The sequence below is a fragment of the Melanotaenia boesemani genome, chromosome 23 (assembly GCF_017639745.1).
Source record: "Melanotaenia boesemani isolate fMelBoe1 chromosome 23, fMelBoe1.pri, whole genome shotgun sequence".
NCBI lineage: Eukaryota > Metazoa > Chordata > Actinopteri > Atheriniformes > Melanotaeniidae > Melanotaenia > Melanotaenia boesemani.
In genome coordinates this window covers 12785657-12804911 of record NC_055704.1, presented here as the reverse complement: position 1 = coordinate 12804911, position 19255 = coordinate 12785657, and the positions used below count along the sequence as shown (strand labels likewise).

At 40.8% G+C, this 19255-nt stretch overlaps 1 protein-coding gene across 1 annotated transcript in view; it reads right to left on the bottom strand.

The window, feature by feature from the left end:
* The window catches only part of nav3 (neuron navigator 3), a 382473-nt gene that overhangs the window by 56494 nt on the left and 306724 nt on the right, over positions 1-19255 (bottom strand). Inside the window, exons 8-11 of the mRNA XM_041977344.1 lie at positions 17201-17343; positions 12320-13457; positions 9088-9203; positions 1983-2091 (exon numbers count right to left, since the gene is read on the bottom strand). Of these exons, the coding sequence (XP_041833278.1) occupies positions 1983-2091; positions 9088-9203; positions 12320-13457; positions 17201-17343 (1506 nt within the window). The remainder of the gene's footprint in view (positions 1-1982; positions 2092-9087; positions 9204-12319; positions 13458-17200; positions 17344-19255) is intronic.

Genomic DNA, 19255 nt, shown 5'->3' with positions numbered 1-19255 from the left:
GCATGTCTCAGTTTTTAAATTCAGTTTCCATACATGTTTCTATCAAAGCTCCATAAGCTCCTCTGACCAATGCCTTCCATTTACAAAATCAAATATTAGTATAATCCTAGGATGGGTGAAATCCATGACTTTGCATGCATCCCTTCATCTTCAGTTCTTGTTTTGATTTTTCAGCCTGGAGCTTTTTTGATTCTCAGCATTTTCTGTTCTACTATTACTAAACACATAGCTTGTCACAGTAGTTGAGTTACTTTTTTTCAATTTTTTAAATGCTGGAATTAAAGAATCAAACACATTTGAATGAACTACTTTGAAATTAATAAAGAAGCTGCACCATACAGTGGTAATATAGATTAGCTTTTACCAAAGTGGCGGTCCCAAGATAATTTCAGGGGGTTCTGTAAGGGCTGTCAAAATGAAAGTGTTAATGCAAAGAGATTAATCTGTGAAATTCACATAGTAATTTTTTAATGCATTAAAGGGGCAAAAAGCGAAATCATTTCACTGCAAGTTTTGCTGTTGTGTGCTGCAAAACTAAAGTGCAAACACAGTGAGCAAAACAATATCACCATTTTGTTGTATCACCATGTTGAAGTAACTTCTAATGTTTATGCTCTTACTTACCTGTCCAGGAGAAGAGCTAGCTCCGAGTCAAACTGCAACCTCCTTTAGCTCCCACAGTGCTCTCTTCTTTGGAAAAACAAGCCCGATGTTAATCCGGGTTGATGATAGTTTCTTTATCCGACAACTTCTTCGTCAACGACTGTTGTTTTTTTCTAAGTTATGTCGGATCCTGATTGTGAACGTTTCATTCCACTATCCGCCATTTCACTGTGAAAATAGCGCTGCCATTACTCGCTGGCTGAAGCTTATTATAGGTAGGGAGGGCAGAGAGCTCAGAGAGGATGGAGGCGGCGACTGACATGATCCCGGACCGGCTAGTAAACACGGGCTCGAGATCAACACAGAGAGACTGTGGGTGACGTCATGATATTTTCCAGATAAAATTACACCTCTGGCTCTTCACATAGTGATTTCTTTATTCCTTCAATCTAGAAAATGATGAATTTCCACTTATTGCCCCTTTAATGCATAAACAATGTTTTTTACCCACAAAATGTTAAAAATCCAAATTTGGCATTATCTCTGCAAAATAAGTTGTTTTTTTTGGGGGGGGGGGGGGGGGGGGGGGGGGGCAAGCAGGTCCTTTGTTATAGCACTGAACTGAAAAAAACTTTATTCTCCCTATTTATGAAGATTCTGTTTTCAAGCCATTTAGAGGATGCTGCAGGATGGCCCATTTAATACATCACATGTTCATTGTGAACACCATCTTATCTTGGGGGTCATGGCTAAAAAGTCTGGAACCCACTGGTATACAGTAGACTATGTCTTGCAATTCAGTGGAAAAGTTTGCTTTCCGACAAGAAACAAACAGCAGGAAGGAGTAAAATAGCAATAACTGCAGTTGACATCTCTAAATGGAAATGGTGCATTGAATCTTATATAAAGCAAACAAAAATCAACTTAATTTAGTGGAAAACCTTTCTTCATCTTTTAATTTTCATCCATTTCTTTTCACCTTTTCTAAGTCACATCTCCAAAATACAATTAAAAACAGTAAAGGCCACTGGACACGAATGTAATGCAGAAAGTGTGGATCTTTAAAAATAACTACTGGAAGCCAAATCAGTTTTTTTTTTTTTCTTGTTTTTTTCTAAATGTATGATTCAAATTCCATTATACTTCCAGAAAGTTAATCATAGAGAGGAAGCAAACTAAAGCTTTTAATGTTTGGTTTGCAAAACGAAATTTCTATTTGAAATTCCACTAAATTCTGTATATTAGAAACAATATTCTGCTGCTTCCAATGCCAGCACATTTTCCAAAAAGTCCACATTCAGTGTGTTTTCACACACATGAAGCAGATAAAATTAATTTAATGTAAACTAAAATGAGCACTGTATAATCTGTTTGCCTACCTGTGGCTGACTTGTGTCCCCCGTAGACTGGACATGGTTTCTTCCAGGTTCTGCCGCAGGTCAGCGATGTTCTTCACTGTCCTCATGCGTCTTGTCTCAGGGTCCTCTCCTGCAGACATGCATTTTGTTGTATTCACTGAGACACTTGGATCACCCCACACAGGCTTAACCATGCATATCATCTTTCCACACACCACCTCAAATGCATAATATAAGATGTGACGTGGACATTGGACATGTATTTCACTGGATGTCACTGAACGTCTCAGTAGGGGGAACGGAATGATGACAAATCGTCATGACAGCCAGGACGGGTGAACTTCTCCAAATCTCTTGCTGACAATTTGGAGTCTGTGTAATAAATCAGTTTGTCAGGCTACACAAATTGCAATTCTTTTACTTGAAAACAGGATAGATCATCTTGTGCAGTATTTTTCCTCCAGGCTGATGCAGAAATGTCATGTCATGACACCTCAGGATCTGTCAGTCAGGACACAGTCTCGCTTGTAAAAGCAACCTCTGTCAGAGTTCCTGTGCCTCTCTGTCAGACACGAGAAAACACTGCCATGTCCATACCTCGTCTTACTTATTCCTATCTTAAAGACAGTTTCCCTCTGAAAGTACCTTTAAACCAGAATAGCAGAGTAGTTGCAATCCATTCTGCCTCATGCCACTTGTTAATTACCCAATCTGTGGTACCCGCCTGCAGATATAAGCTAGCTTGACAAGCTAACAGAGAGGCTTAATTGGATCAGACAAGTAGATACTTTGGTGTGCCCCCCTCTGCTCTGTGTTCTGAAATGTTGCACACCATGTGCTTATAAGCAGCGCTCCTTCAGAAAAAAAGCCTAATTCCACAATGAAACATGAGTTTCAACTGTAAGAAAGGTTCTGAAAAGTTTAAAATATATGAAGTGCTTCAGCCTTGGGTGAGTGCAGGCTGTGTGTGGGGGATATTATGGCTCTGAGCAGACATACTGACAGCAAGCTACTGGGATTACAGTGCCGGGGCAAAAGGGGTTGAATGGGAGCTGCAGGAGGTTGAAGGCATGAAAAGGTGTGTAGCACAGCTCAATGTTCAGTACAGATACATGATTCAGGTGTTTATATTGTACTGAACATTTGTGAAATTCATAAACTAGTTTCCCTGGACACTATAAGACACAACATGGAGCTTAAAAGCTTGAAAACCATTTAACAAGCAGGTTCATCTTTATGCTTCGACCATCAGGAAAACCTCAAATACACAAAGTTATGCATGACAGTGCTGCGAGGAGACAGGTCCTCTGAAAAGAGAACACCACAGCATATCCGAAACCTAGTCAGGAGATGAGATCTAAACAAAACTCTGGCTTGACTGAAAAGCTATGTACTCAGAACAAGGATAGTTCTGAAGGATGTGTGGCCACTTTCAGAATGCTGATGCTCTTTAAAGAAAGTTTGCAGTTTGCAATTGTAATAGGAGCTAAATCTTTGGTACCACAAACCTAAAGCAACTCTTTTTCTGCATCTGTAGCTTTACTCACGTCTTCCTTGCTTCTCAGTGCTCGTCTAACCAGGGCCTCTCCAAGAAATATCTAGTTTTAATCCCATTACAAAGTGACATGAGGAGATTGGACCCTGGAGTCTTCATCATGAACTGACACTTCATGCAGCATTGAAAAAAAGCCTGAGGCAGCTGTGTGCATTTTCCAACAATTATTTGCAGTATAGTGGGAGACGCATCACCTGCCCAGTTTGCAACTCCATCCCACAGGCAATTTAAAAACTGCACACATTTCTGATTTAGAAAAAAAATTCATCTCTAAAGTTTATAAATAGTTGAGCAGTCCAACATTATTAGTGGTAAAGGATGAGAAGCAGATATGTGTGCAGTTAAATCTCTTCACCTAATGACCTGATGCTGATCCAACACATTTCTAGTTGCTGTTTTCACTTTACTATCCAACACTTCAGCAAGGTGAGAAGCCACAAAGATTTTATCTGGATACAAGCTGATGTCCAAATCTTGGCCCGGTAGAGAGACGAAGCAGCCAAACTGTAACCAGGCCAGTGTGTGTGTGTGTGTGTGGTGTCAGGTTATGTGGGTGTGTGGTTGAAAAGGCGAGTAAAGGAGGAAAAGTACACACAGATTCTACAGCACACATACAGCTACACACAAAGGGTGTTAAATACTGCCTGAAATAGAGTTGACACAACATAATGCAAATGGCATTGGTCTTTTTAGACCTTCATATACACACTTCAGTACAAGCACAGACAAAATACACTGTACAAGTCAGTGCTTAAATGGCAGTAAACCTTCTTTTTTAATAATGCATGTAAGCTGGAACTGACTCCAGAATAATGAATACTGAATATTTTGAGGGCAGCGCCCAACTACCTAATTACAGTAAATAAAAATGCACTCATTTGAAAAAATGCAAAATACTGCAATGCACATCTAAACATCCATGTATACTAGCTGTAATCTAGAGCCAGTTCTGTTTAAAATCAGCCTGGTTTTCATTGTCATCACTCTCTCTGACAAAGATGAATTTATCTCAGAATTTTACGGCTCAGTGGCCAATCGTGTTTCATTGCAGGTGTCCCAGCACATTCAAATTTTAATACATAAAACAATAACTATTTCCCAAAGCAATAAATAAATAAATAAGTAAATAAAAAGGCAAACCGCCACAGTGACAGCTGCAAGCTGCATGCTCAGAGAGACTAGTTTTAAAATGATCTTTAGAGGTAACTAAACATATATCTGAGAAGCACGTCATTACAGGTATAAAAAGCATATTGGTGTGGAAAAACAAAGAAAGCATCTTTGTGTGAACCACATGCCATCCATAAGTCTGCACACACACATGTAATAATGAGCTATTGATCACACTAGCTGTGTGATTCACAAGCTGTGAGGGAAGCACAAGTAATAAATGTGCTTTCTGGAGGTGTTGATTTTCTACTGTGTGAATCTCAAGGTGTTTCACTTGAATGCTGCATCATGCCTAAACCTGCTTAAAGGAAATCGACAAAATTCCACTCACTGCCAAAGCTCAACCTGCAGAGCATTTAACCTTGCTTTATCATTACAGTCACAACAATAATTTCTGATGACATGGCTGTTTAAGAAATGGTCCTTTTAACTGATAGTATTAGAATTTGTCAGGTTAGACGATTTCTTAAATTTTCAGTGTAGCTACAAACACAACAGAGTATGTTTTCAGACTGACAGTAAATGTAAATGAAAAAAAAGGACATGTATGAGCTATTTTTATTTTTTTTTTTTTATCCCTGAATGTCTACAAGTTTAAGATCTTGGGTGAAGATGCATTAACGTGTGGGTGTGTATGCTTAAGTTTGGCTAATTTTCCAGTTTGTAGCGTTTTCTTGATAATCCTCTCATGCTGAATGAATTCAAACCATGTGTAATAATAATTTAATTCATCAAATTTGTCAGAATTTCTCCTTGAGACTGAGTTTTAACTTACGTAGGGGAGGCTGTGTGTGCAGCACCTGCTCCAGGTCACCCAGCATGGTGAGGATCACCTCCTTATCCAGCTGAGCAGCTCCCTCACGGGGACCACCCTCTGAAACCTCCTCGGCTGCCCAGTACCCACCGTCTTTCTCCCCGCTTCCGTGCTTCCCACCTCCCCTGCCTGCTGCTGTCTCATCACTGGAACATCCACTTTTGCCCTCTTCATCTGTTCCTGACCCCTCCCTGGATTTCCGCTTTGGCTCAATCCTTGGGTGGCCGCTGTAAGATGCACGCTGAGGACGCCTGGCCGCAGCTGTGCATCTCCAAGGTACCGGGATGAGGGAATGCTCTGACTGTGAAAGCACCTTAGTGAGGGAAAGTGACAAGGATCGAGCCCTGGTGCCTCGCACGCCTCCGCTCCTTGCAACTGCCTCCTTCCTGGGGCTGCCCTGCAGACTGCCTCCTGCCCGCTGTGAAGAGGATGGGTACAGTGCAGAGTTTGGAGGGTGTGAAAGACGAGATGGTGGATCGTCAAGTTCAAAGGAGTAAACCCGGTGCTCTCCATCGCTCAGCAAAGTCAGGTTATTGAGTGAGCGCTGCTTGATCCGCAGGTTAAGGTTGTCAGGGAGAGGCTGAGGAGGCCGTCGAGCTGGGCTGCCTCCCTGATACACTGAAAACTCTGCCCCTCTCTTCATCTCTGCTCAACGCTCTCCTCTCTTAATGTGGTTTACCTCTTTACCACGGGTGGCTCAGTAACAGAAACTGTATGTGGATCCACCTGTGCGCGGTTCTCTGCATCACATCTTGCCTGTGCTGTCACAGAGAGAGCAGATGGAGGTAGCAAGGAAGCAGAGGGCAGATGAGGCAAAGAGATGGGTCCCCACGTCCCACGTCTCCCGACTGAGGTCCAGGCTTCAGTGGGCTGGAAGGAAAACAAGCACAGGGCGAAGAGTGGAGAGAAAACCACCCTTTCATGCACGTAGGTAAAATCCAAATCCATCCTTGAGCCAGCCCATACTCATGGTCAGACACTGAGCCAGACGCAAACACTTATTCCTTCCACTCTGTCCCTTCTCCGCATGCTGTCCGTCTTCTTTCTCTTGCTTCAGCACAGTCAGGGGCGTGGATGAATGAGCAGCAGCGTCTCCCGTGCCTCCACACGTTCTCTCTCCCTTCTGCGCTCACACTCTCTTTATCTTTTCTGCTATTAAATGACAGGCTCTTTTTATTCACTCTTATCTATCTCCCTCCACCCTCTGTCTCTCCTTTAATTACAGCTCCTTGCCACACTTCTCCTGCCTCCCTTCTGACACTAACGGCTCTTCTCTCCTAAAAGAGGATGGTGATGCCGGCGAACGGGCTCGCAGCGCTCTCCGTCTGCCACTACATTCCAGCATGCAGCCTGCCACTCCTGCTCAGCCCCCCTCTGTGTGCATCACCCCCCTCTTTCTCTTAACCACCCTTATTCTCTTGTTCTGTTCACTTCTTACTTGCCTTTATCTTTTCTCCCCCACACTATCCTTTACCCTCTTCAGCTCTCTCCCTTGCAGTGAGACAGTGAGTTGTTTGGACAGTGCACCTGTACGCTTGCAGCTCCTGCTGCAGCACTGACTTAATTAAATGCTTTCTTCAGGAGCTAAAACAGTGAGCCCCACAGCTCATCATGGATCAACAATGAGACCACAGAGCCGATATTTTCCCATCAATCAATGCAAACATTATTAGTTCTGTCTGTATTAATCACTCCTGCCCTTCACACATTCTCTGTTTCAAACTTGCTAAAGGATACCAGAAGCAGTCACCTGACTTATTAAGATATTCGTTAAGAAATAAATAGAGCAAACCAAAAACCTTAAATGAACCTTAAATCAAACTGTGACAAAAGATTTTATGTAGATTGTGCTACTTTGATGTTTGTCACCACTGACATCGGTTTTGTCTATGTATGCAAACTGAGCAGGCTTGTCATGTGGTAAATGTGGTGCACATACTCTTGAATTTCCCTCTCAGAGAGTCCCATTTCTGCCTCTGCATAGAGGAAGAGACGGAAAAACGAAGGACGTGAAATGACTATGAAATGTGTGACAACGAAAACTAAGTGTTTGTAATGGAGCCCCAACAAAGAGAGCGGGCCGTGCTCTAGTCTAATTTTATCTTTGAAATGACGGGCTTCGGAAAAGCCACGGCCAAAGCAAAATGTCTGGAATGTTGCTGCCGACCTGACATCCCCAAACCTATAATCACAAGCTGTTGTTTGTGCTTACAGTACTGTGCTTTGTGAAGTTTTCTGGTTTTTAACTTGACATCTTAGTTTTCAGTAAATCTGGTTTTGTTTGATTTTCATCTAAGCTGACCTCTATTTTTTCTCTTATAATAAGAAAGGAAATTGAATCCAAATTAGAGAATTGTCTATTTGAATCAAATGATCTGTGAAATATGAACCTTGAATTTTGTATTTTAAAAGATCCTGAGCAACAAAATCCCATGAGTAAGAACTGGCTCTGTATTGAAAGCACTGATCTTCACTTTGAAAGAGGGCTTCAAATAGTAAAAGTAAAATTTTCAATTCAAAGATGGGACAATAAAGTTTTTCTGAGCCAGCAGCTTGAGTTTTGGTGATGTGTTGGCTGGTTTAACCTTTTTCCATGCCAAGAAACTAAGTTTGCAGCATGAAACTGTTTAAACCAATGAACAATAAGCACCTCAATCCTCAACCTTCAGAGGAGGAAATTCAGTTGATCAGATTTCCACTGTTTGATAATTAAGGACCAGAAAAGGTCCTTCCTATTTTAGCAAACAACATCTGAACCCTTAAGGACTCTGCTTGAAAATGTAATACCTTATAATTAAATGAGTATATCTCTGAAACCACAAGGTTTATTTTAACGCTTTTTGTAGTCATACTAAAGGGAAAACTTGCAAGATGCATTAAGATGTATAAATGTAGTGTTTTTTCTTAGAAGCGGTCCTTCTGCTGAGACTAAAAATGAGAAATTATGATAGTTACTGTTTATAATGTATCATGGACACTAAAGTGATGCAGCATTGTCACTGTAACAGATGATAGGAGCCTTTGGGGATATAAACACAGCCACAGATGCTCCCTGTGTCCAGCTGTCAGTGTTGACCTTTCCTTGTGCTACATGAAACCACCGCGGATGGGATACCCCGAGTAAACACAAATAGCTTTAAATCAATAGATACACACACACACACTTACACACCAGATGCACAACAGCAGAACATTGTACTTCTTACAGCAGCTGCTTGTAAAATCTCCTCCTCTGATGCTCTTTTACCAGACACAGTAGCATCCTCTTCCACAAATATAACTGAGAATTATTCCAGTTAAACAGCAGCTTTTATCCAGTCTGTTTTTCTTCATGAAGAAAATGCTAATTCGAAACAATTTTTTACACATGCAGAGAAGACCTGTCTCAGCTCTGCAGCAGCTTTAAGGTCAACAGGGAATAAATATAGATGCAGAGCAGAAGATGAAGGTTAAATTCTTACATAACCAATATTACAAGAGATAAATGTTAATCCATATATTCATGTGCACATTTACACACCCACACAGAGAAAGATATCTACACATAGCCCACAGGAAGTATGTTTGTGTGTGTGTATCTGCTGTACCTGATATCTCCTCCAGGCACTGCTTGGCTGTCTTGCTGTAGACCAGCTCTCCCTTAGTAGGGCTGAGGCAGGGGTCGGCTGGGGCCACCATGGTGCAGTCATTTTCTGAGAAAGTCCTACAGGCAAAAGGATCAAATAAGACACAGTTGTTACAAAGACAGACTTTAATATCTGGAAGAATCAAGGGCGACAACAATCACTACAGTGGTTTCACGAGGGGAAGCGCTTGCTGTAATCGGTACAAACCGCTCCACTTTTTTTTTCCCCACGACAAATCAGTGTGAGCTTGAATTTCAAATGCTTTGTTCTTCATTTCTATTAGTTATAAGACAATCTGCTGCAGAGCAAACTTCACTTCATATTGTGTTACAGCGGTAAATAATTCCACTTCAATAAACTGTGATTTTAAAAGAATGCCAGAAAGCTATACACTGCAGAACAAGTACTATGAATGCATTGATAAAAAATATCTCTTAAAAATTCTGTTAAAAATGTGTTTAGGCAACAAAGTCAAACAGATTCATTTGATGATATATTGAATAAAAAAAAAAACCATCTGAAACAGTCAAAACATTCCCTACTTTGCATTTAGTGTTTGTTTCTGTTAGGATTGTGCAAAAGAATTTGAATTTCATAGACATCTTTGGGTCTGATTTACATATTCAACAGATGGACACCCCAATTGGTAGAAGCGAATATCTCATAAGTTTTCTGGGTGACTCTCAGTTTGTGTGTGTAGAGGACAGTGTGTTAAATATCTGTTTGTGTACATCTGCCTCTGCTCTGCAAGCCTGAGCAGCATCATGCTCCACTGTTTGCTAAACAGAAGAAATTCACTCCAATGAACTCAGAACCACAAGAACAGACAAAACAATGCGTCAGTCAAAAACTGACAACAGGAAGACAGAAACAAATATGTTACCCCCCCACTTTGACTGAAATTCCAGAACATATACACATCTATGTATAAACACGCTAAAAAACTAAAACATTCCCCCACACACTGATCTATGTGCAAACTACTGAACTGCAATCACTCCTTCCCATATACACACCACATATAACACACCAGGGACCACCATCACCTCCTGCAGAGCTGCAGATAAGAACTGGCTTCCATTTGTGGGAGCAGCATCAGTTTCTGACTTCAGCTCATGTGAAACAGTTTTTGTTTTTTGTTTTTTTTTTTTTCCTACATGTTTCCTTCACCTCAGTGGATCAGAAAGACAGAAGCAGACAGGCTGAGATACTCTACCACAGCTGCACAGACCAATATGAAACCAAAACAGAAGACGGGATATACATATAGGATAAAAGTGAGAGCTGAAGCAATAAATCCTATCCTAAAATTGAATCTGTTACTCTCAAAATGAATGGTTGCAGCCTGGGGTGGAAAAGAAATCAAATTTAAATAGTTGTTTTGTGAAAGCGTTGCGTTACATTGTTCAATCAACAGGTAATCCAAAGAGCAGAATGCTGTGGTGCCGCCATCACTGTTTGATTGACAGGCAATCTGTGGTAAATTAACGCTGCAAAGGGAATTTAACTGAGCTTTTATGTAACGCTGTGGTATTTCTATCATTCCTGTTTCAGCATGTCACAACTGATAAGGTCAGCTTGGAAAGCCCACATTATGCGTGAGTGTTTATGAGGATGGGTTGAGGGGAAGTTGATGCTATATTCTAAAAATTACACAGGCTTGCTGGTCTGTAAAGCTTGGCAGAGGCAGCTACTTAAAGTGGGCAGAGAAAGAGAAACCATGGACAAAGACTGGGCAAAAAACATGAAGGTAAAGCAGCACAGCAAGAGGCCTCACACTTACTGATTACATGCTGAGTTTCTGGTACGGCCTGTTGGTGATGAGAAACATTTATAGAAAGCAAAGAGGAGGAAGATGATGGAATAGATGATGGTGAAAACTGAGGGATAAGAGTCTGGCTAGTCATTAACAGGCTAAACCTTAATCCCAAGCAATAAGGATTGATAGAAATGTGTAATTCAATGTATGGAAGTAACTGTTGAACGATTAGTCAAACCTGAATTTTAAGCTGTGAAATCTGGAAACAAAAATCAGAGTATTTTGCTGGAAGCACCAAATGTCAGCAAGCAAGTAAAATAAAATAAAATGGAAGAAGCTTAGAGCTTGCTGTGTATGACTAACTTCTACATTTCCCAGGCTCTGGATCATGTTAGCTTGCCAGCAGCAAGAGCTCACCAAGTAGCTCTGCATGCATTCCCTCACCTGCTATTCTGTGCAGAGGTGTTCATGTATTTAGTTATACCACACTGGTAAGGCTAAGCCTTCACAACAGAGAGATTTTTTTTTTTTTTATTCTGTTCCAACTGTTTTTTTATACTTCAGCATGCATTTCTTTTTTATATATTTTCCATCTAATGGTTTACAGAAACATAATCATTTTTCATTTTTGGCTTGGAGCTTTTGTGATGGATATTACCTAATTTCATGGATAGAAATTAAAATGATAGAAAACCATGGCAGCAATAAGTGAGTGAAGTCCAAGCTTCAAAATGTTCCTTCAAAAACCTGTGGGAGACTCCACAGATGGTTCATCCACTTACTTGTTGCTCATTGAGTGGGTTGCCTGTGTTTTATTTTCTCAGTTTCAGCTTGGTATTTCAAATTATTATTATCTGTCCAGGACTGATAGCAGCAGCAACTTGCTAAATATGTGGGTTTAAAGTACTGCTAATACAGCTGGATGAGCAGAGCTGACTGAGTACAATGAGGAGGTAGCTAGAAGCAGGGAAGGGTGAAGGATTAGGCTTTTTCTAATGGGATTCCTAACTTCTGACCTCTCCAAGCACAAAGGCATCACAGAGACATTGCTGTCTTTTTTTGAATATTTTCTTTATTCATCTGGATTTCCCTGCTGCCAGCTCCTCTGATTCCTGTATGCATCAAAACAAAACTGTCTAAATAAAAATGGGAATGGGTTTCTGAACACAGCTGACGTCTGGATTCTTACATCAAGGATGAAGCCCAGACAGTCAAATAATAGGCTTTGGCAAGCAGCAGGCTGAGGATGTTAATTTGTTTCTGTAATGAGTGTAAAATTATGTGGAGGCGAGAACAAGATGCACAGCGGGGAGCGCCAGCTGATCACTGGGAGGGCTACAAGATTTTAAAGGATGTATGTGAGTGACAGAATGCATGTACTATATAAGTCAGATACTTTAATTTGTGCCTTATTAATAGAAATAGACATCTTACCTGTACATGAAGGGGGCCACAGTGGCGGTGTTAGGGTGGTTGTGCTGCTGCTGCTGAGGAAGCTGAACAGCTCCATTTCCTCCCAGCACCCCACCTCCTCCACCTCCTCCTCCTCCTCCCCCCGTCATCCCACTGGACCCAGACAGGGCTGAGGTGCTGGTGGATGATGTCATGCTGGTCCGTTTCCCCTCTGGGCCCCCAATGGAGCGCTGAATATAAAAACTCCCACCTTGCCCTCCTTTGGTCAGCTTGGCTCTCTCCTCTCCTGCCCGCATGTTGCCACTGCTGTTTAAGGCAACTTGGTTCTGGGTCTGGTTCTGGTTCTGAGACTTTGCCGTTGTTGTGGAAGGAGCTTTAAGTCCTGGTTTTGGGATGCCACTAGAAGCTGAGGGGGTGCCACCATCTTTCTTCCCTGATGATGACTTCCCTCCTTTGGGGATGAGGCTGGCTATTTTAGAGCTCTTCTTGGTGGGGTCAGCGAAGGTCTCCCGCTCTTCTTTTGGAGGAGAGTTGTCCTTAGTAGATTTCCCAGACTTGCTTTTGTCCTCTTTGTCTTTGCTGGAGGCCATGGACCTGCTGCCACTGGCAGAGGCCTTTGAATTGGATGAGGAGATGGATGAAGATGAGGTTTTGCTAGGTGCAGTAAGGGATGAGGCGGGGGTCTTTGTAGGCATCTGTTTGGTTGTAGCACTGCTACTACCACTGCTGCACACTGAGCCTGTGGGTGTCAGTCCATCCTCACCGTACTCCGACAGGTCATCTTCCTCCTGTAAAGCCATTTCTGCCATAGATGGTGATGCTCTTGAAGCTGATCGAGGGTTAATTAGGCGAAACTTTTCCAGCATTGACCTCTGTGGAGGTGCAACACCTGATCCGACTTTTGACCCGTCGCTTCCATGAGACTGAAGGCCTTCCAGGGCCTGTGGTGACAGGGTGGTGGAAGTTGAGTGTGTGGGGCTTGCCAGCATGGATGAAGTGGCGCTGTGCTTGAGGTTCATGGATTTGCTTCGCCAAGACTTTCCAGCTGTGGGTGAAGGGATGGCAGAGGCCAGCTGCTGCCCACTGAGGCTGGTGGGAACCATCCCCCCAATACCACTCCCATTCATCCCGCTGGGTACTGGGATGCCCCTCACTGCATCTAAACAAAGGGAGAGGAGAAAGAAACCAAAAGAAAACATGATCAAAAAAGGGACATTTCTTAAACTGCAAAAAAAGTTTTGATCGTACAAAATCCACAACCTGAGTGATGAGGTTGTTTGAAACTAGTGAGATAGTGTCTGACAAAAAGAGAAAGATGCAGGGGAAATAGAAAAGGCAGGCTCATGATTACCAAGAGGTGACAGAGTGGCAACACAAAGTTATGCACCATCAGACTGAGAGTCTGTCATTCAGCACAGTGAGCAGGGCTCAGCTGGCTGTGAGTCACCTCCACGCTGCAGTTTAAAGCCCCTTCAGGCAGGCAAAGGAGGTGTTTCAGACTCAGCTGCTAGTGGGGTTGAGACACTTTAACCGGCTTATGTCTTTAACGACATTCTTTAGAACCTTGAAACATGCTTAAAAATGCCCTCAGTGCAAACTGTTTGGCTTTTTTTCAATATAGTATTGTTTAAAATATAATCTGGTTACCAGCTGTGCACAAATGTACAATAACAGCTTTTTGAGTAGGTATCAGTCCAGGAAAGACTGGATTCGGTATTTTAATTTCAATTTTATTTAGCTGGGCTGAGGTTAAAATGGCTCTTTGGATTGTAAAGGTTGCAGACCACTGATCTATACCAAAGCATCCCTCCTCTTTTAAGGATGAACAGTGGAAGCATTGGTATTAATGGTAAGATACAAGCCAGACTGTATCTCTCATTAGTTAGAAGGTTAAAAAGTTGAGATAATTCAGGATGTCCAGATCTCAGTTCAGTTGAACTGTTTGCTGTGAAGGTAGGTAAGACAATCATCAGAAAAACTTAAAGACCCTGACACTTATACCAGTGATGAAAGGCTTGCTGCTGTCTCCTGCATCTGGGCAAGAAAGCAGCACATAAACAGGCAGCAAAGATAATGTCCAAGTGCTACAGGATGCACAGAGCTGTCCTTTGCAGAGGTCAGAATAAGCAAAGATCCTTTACTCTAAGCTAACAAGATAAAGCATTTCAGTCTGAACTAATGATATGTGTGGTATAGACCTCTGGTCTCCAAACACATCTAGTAACACAAAGATCATATATTCAACTTTTACTTTAGCTAAGATGCACTAAGATACTCTTGACAGGTGTCATGAAAATAAGCTGCTCACATTCAGTGCTTATTTTGTCCTGATTCGTTGGTCCGACAATACTTAACATCAGGAAGTACATGTGTGGCATCTGTATAACGAGTAAAATAATTCCTGCCAAAAACTCTGAGGAGAATGAACATAATCTTTCACACTCCCCACTGAAATGAATCAACTTAGGATTCCTTAAGGTGTGTGTCAGGCAGAGAACAACACATGAAAGATGAATGTTCAGAGAGATTCTTTTTATTTTCTCTTAACAGTGTTTTTCTATTTAAACTTCTTGCTCACTTGTGTTAATTACAATGCAGTATTTCTAAACTTTATTTTTAACCGAAGGATCACTTGAACCCATTTGTTGATGGAACTGTACTGGGAATGTGTTGGTGAGCTGTTTTATTAATAAAAAAAAATAAAAAAAAACGCACACACACACACCTGTTAACTTTTGAACAATAAGTTTTGCTAACAGTAAAAAGTTTGTGCACCCGTCTGATCTGCGGCATCCTGCTTCGGGATGCACCAGGTTAGGAATCACTGTTACTATGGCTTTAGGCAACTCAAATATTTGGGCTCCACCTCTAAACTACCAATCATTTTGTATTTCTTACATATATGCTTTAAGATTAATACAAAGAGATAATGGTTAATTAATGTTACAGCATCTCATTCACTTTGTTTAGCTCATTAAACGAAACAACATCCATGTTCTTCTTCAGACACATGACACCAATATAAATGTAGATGTTAGGGCGTGTGCCGTTTCCACCGTATGTATATGTCGGTGTCCTCTATATAACTCCATCATCTTTTAAGATAACCCAGGACGCCTTCAAATAGTTTCTGAACATGAATGTAGGAGATTACACGTGTTGTCTGTCTGTTTGTGTGTCCAGTCAATTAACCCCGTCTCTATAGATCCCTCATCCCCACCCTTGAGGCTGTTTGCAGGGCCACTACACTTATCACTGTGTGGTGACTTGGTGTTGCCGTAGCAACAGCCTTCTTTTTCTTTTTTCTTTTTTTTTTTTTGCCTCAGCTGCCATGGAATAAAAGCTACTTCTTCTGGGCGGTGGTGGACTCTCTTGTCAACATATACTTTAGAGAAATAGGCACATGGATGTCTGGGTTTAAGAGTGTATTCATGCTTGAAGTGACACACGTGCAGCTGCGTGTGCAGCTGTTTTTCTTCAATATTCTGCAGCTGCTTAGCACATCATATCACTATCGCACAGATAATAAAATAATCGTTTGGCTGCAGGAAGTCAGCAGTTTCCCAACTGAGCCTCCTCATCATCATTTCAAACAAGCAGCAAAATCAGCAACATTATTTTGTCAAATTTAAGCTGCAATAATATTTCATTTTGGTGCTTCAGTATATATGGCTGAAGCTTAAATGTAGTGTTTTGTGTGGAAACAAGGATGCAGTTATTATTTGTGTGAATTAAAATGAACAAACGTGCAGTACATAAGGATAAAGATGTATAATAAAGTTAAAAAGATAAAAAAAAGAAAGTAAAATAAAAAAAAGTTACATGCAGAGGAAACAGAATCAGTTCACAAAGGTGTAGATAAATTGCTCATGGCAGACACATCCTGCATGTTTCTGTCTCCTGCTCTGCCCTAAAGCTTTTGGATGTATTGTTGACATTTCTCAACAACTGATTTTTTTTTCATACTTTTTTTTTTTTTTTGGTTTCAACCATCAGTTTCATCTCTCCTGCAGCGAAGCTCCAGAGGCTGGAGTGTCATCCTTGCAAGCTGAAGATTTGTTTTATGGCAGAAATTGACTGATGTGTGTGAATGAGTAAAGAAAAAGCGACTTTTACTTAAGCATGTTCTACCACTAATTTTACACTCATCATTTTCTTGCTGCACACTCCCTTTTTGTTTTGGTCAGGTTAAGTAAGGGTTTAAAAGGATGAGCACACGTCTTAAAACACCAGTAAATCTTTTGGGATTAAAATATATCCTAAATTTGTCAGAAAACATTTTCCCTAAAGTACACATTTTATCATAAAAAAATCAGGTTTTAATGGTTTTAATTATTAAAACGGAAATATTTAATTATATATTTGATTCATTTGAACTGCAAATAAGTTAAAATGACTGAGCCATGGAAGAATCTCTGAGCTTCCAGCAACAACAGAAAGCAAATCTGTTGTTAAGACACCGAGAAATTATATATTTACCCTTAACATGATTATTTTAGCGTTAAATAATAGACTAACTCTCACACTTTCCTCAAAAGCACAACTGCACTCAACAGCTTGATCATGCTTGACAGAGCAGCCGCCTGACTTTGCCCCTGTGGCCATCTGAAATGTTGCCACCGCCTCCACTTAACAGCATCATTATAACTCACTTGGAATAAAGAGCTGGGGATGATTCAGCAGGCTGGTTAAGACTGGGAGTGGAGGACTGGATTTGTCTGTAGTTGATGGCTTTTTTGTTTGAGCTGGATTGTGTGAGGGGTGCCATCATGTGGCTGGGTTGGAGAATGTAAATGGCATTAAAAGTCACCTCCAATCCCAATATAGTTAACTTTTGTAATTGTTCACCTGATGTGAGTGGATGAACTGTGGCCACCAACACAGCACGGGAATATTTCTTACCTCTATCATTGCCACTTGCATACTGAAGAGGCTTGCTCTTGTCGATGCTGTTGAAACTCTGGCTCCGACGGTTGAGGTTGGATGAGCCTGGGCTCCTGGAGGCCCCGCTGCCTGCAGCAGGTACTCTGGAAGGCCCCGGTAACCTGTCGAACAAGACATCATTTGGATATTGAAATACTGAGTGGGATTAATGAGTTGAACCATAAATCTACATTTTGTATGTGACCAAAATGTTAGCATGTACACCACTCAGTCAGAGACGTTACAACTGTTTTTCTCACCCGTCAAATATGTAACTAATTTCTATAAAGTACTTTTTTCTTCAGAAGAAGTTTAAAGCTAATTTTTAATGTCAAAATTCTACTGGATTATCAAAGATTTAAAGGCCAAGAAAATATTTATTATGTCTATTTTCATCTTTCTGAGTGCAAAGGAAGAATTAGCTGCTGTAGCTATAAAAGAGATTGGAAACAAGGTCCACTGCTTCTTATCAAAAATTCCATTTAAAGTTCAACTGAAGCTGAAATGATCTTTTTAAATGAAAAATTTCAGTGCTTTAGTTCATCGTTATGTTTCCTTGTACAGAACCAGTGGAGTGGCAGCATGAAAAACGCAGGAAGTTGGAGATGTAGGGGACGTATAGGTTCACTTCTACATATACTATTGTCTTGCCCAGTTGTACAAGCATTTTGGTTAGACATGTGGTCTTAAGGGTGACCTTAAGAGCTCTCCCTGCAGCACAGGCGGTCTGGCTGCAGACAGTACTTATGCTGGAGAGACAGATTATTATAACAGAATGCAAGTCAGCCACCCCTGTTAGAGTGTGGTTCTCTGAGCTGGACTCATAAAATTTCCCCAGTTTGACTTAATAATCAGGTGGGGAAATTTCAAGCTTAAGAGTAAGTTTTGTTTTATTTATTTATTTATTTTGCTTTGGACATTAGACTCTTGAATTTATAGGTTTCATTCAGAAAGGAAACTCACTCACTGTCTTTAAAATTATGTTCACGATTTATTTTTTTTTTTCAATCTTGGCTACCACTTCAGCCAGTTTGTGTTTTGTTTTGTTTTGTTCTCCACCTTTTTGGAATCTCACCCTGTTATTAATGACCAATATTATGTTGTCATTATGTTAATAGAAAACCAAACAGTAAAATACTAACAAAAAAGTAGGAATTTGATGATGTTTTGGATGTTTTCCAGTTTATTTGTGAATTCTACAAAAATCTCATAAAAGCTCCATCTGAATAAGGACGGATTTTTAAGTTTACCACACAGTAAATGTATGAATCGGAGTCTTATTTCAGGAAACACTTTAAATTTGGATGCTGAATGGTGTGAATTACTGCTGTGATGCATTCTGACAGACACATACGTTGCTATGAACACCCCCACTCCTCCCACAATAAGAGAAATACGACAGTTTGGCTCACTTTCAGTTAAAAGAGTCCTGCTATGATGTCTTGAATACTGACCCTGGATTGTGTGTCAGTATATAAAGAACAGAGGAGTGCTGTGTGAGAGGAAGTGTGTGTTCCCTTGTGAGTTGAGGAGTAAAGGATAAAAGAAGAAGGAAAAACTTTGAGAGTTTGTCTCATAAAAGGTTGATGGATATCTGTCAGGCCTATTGTTCTTGAAGAATGAATAGTAAAAAAAAAGAGAAACAAAAACAAAAATGGCCCATCTCAGTCTCATACAACATCTGTTTATTTCTTTTACTTTTACCACATTCACAAATATGAAGACACCACCCACAATGTGCATCTTTGCTAATTTTTTCCCCCTGACGCAGTTAAAGCTGCTAGTGTCACATGCTGATTTGTTTTGCTTCAGCTGGAGATTTTTCACGACTCCCAGAAGAAAATTACACAAATAATCAAATTAAAAAACCTGCTGTTGCTGAACAATAACTCTATTCAGCATTTTTCATTTGACTTTACCAGATGTTTTCGTTTATTTATTAGCTGTTTTCATTAAGAGCAAACTTGGCTCAAAAATCAGGAGACATTTGACAAGTTGGATCGATTCCACCGTCAGGCCTGACTCAGCTTTAAG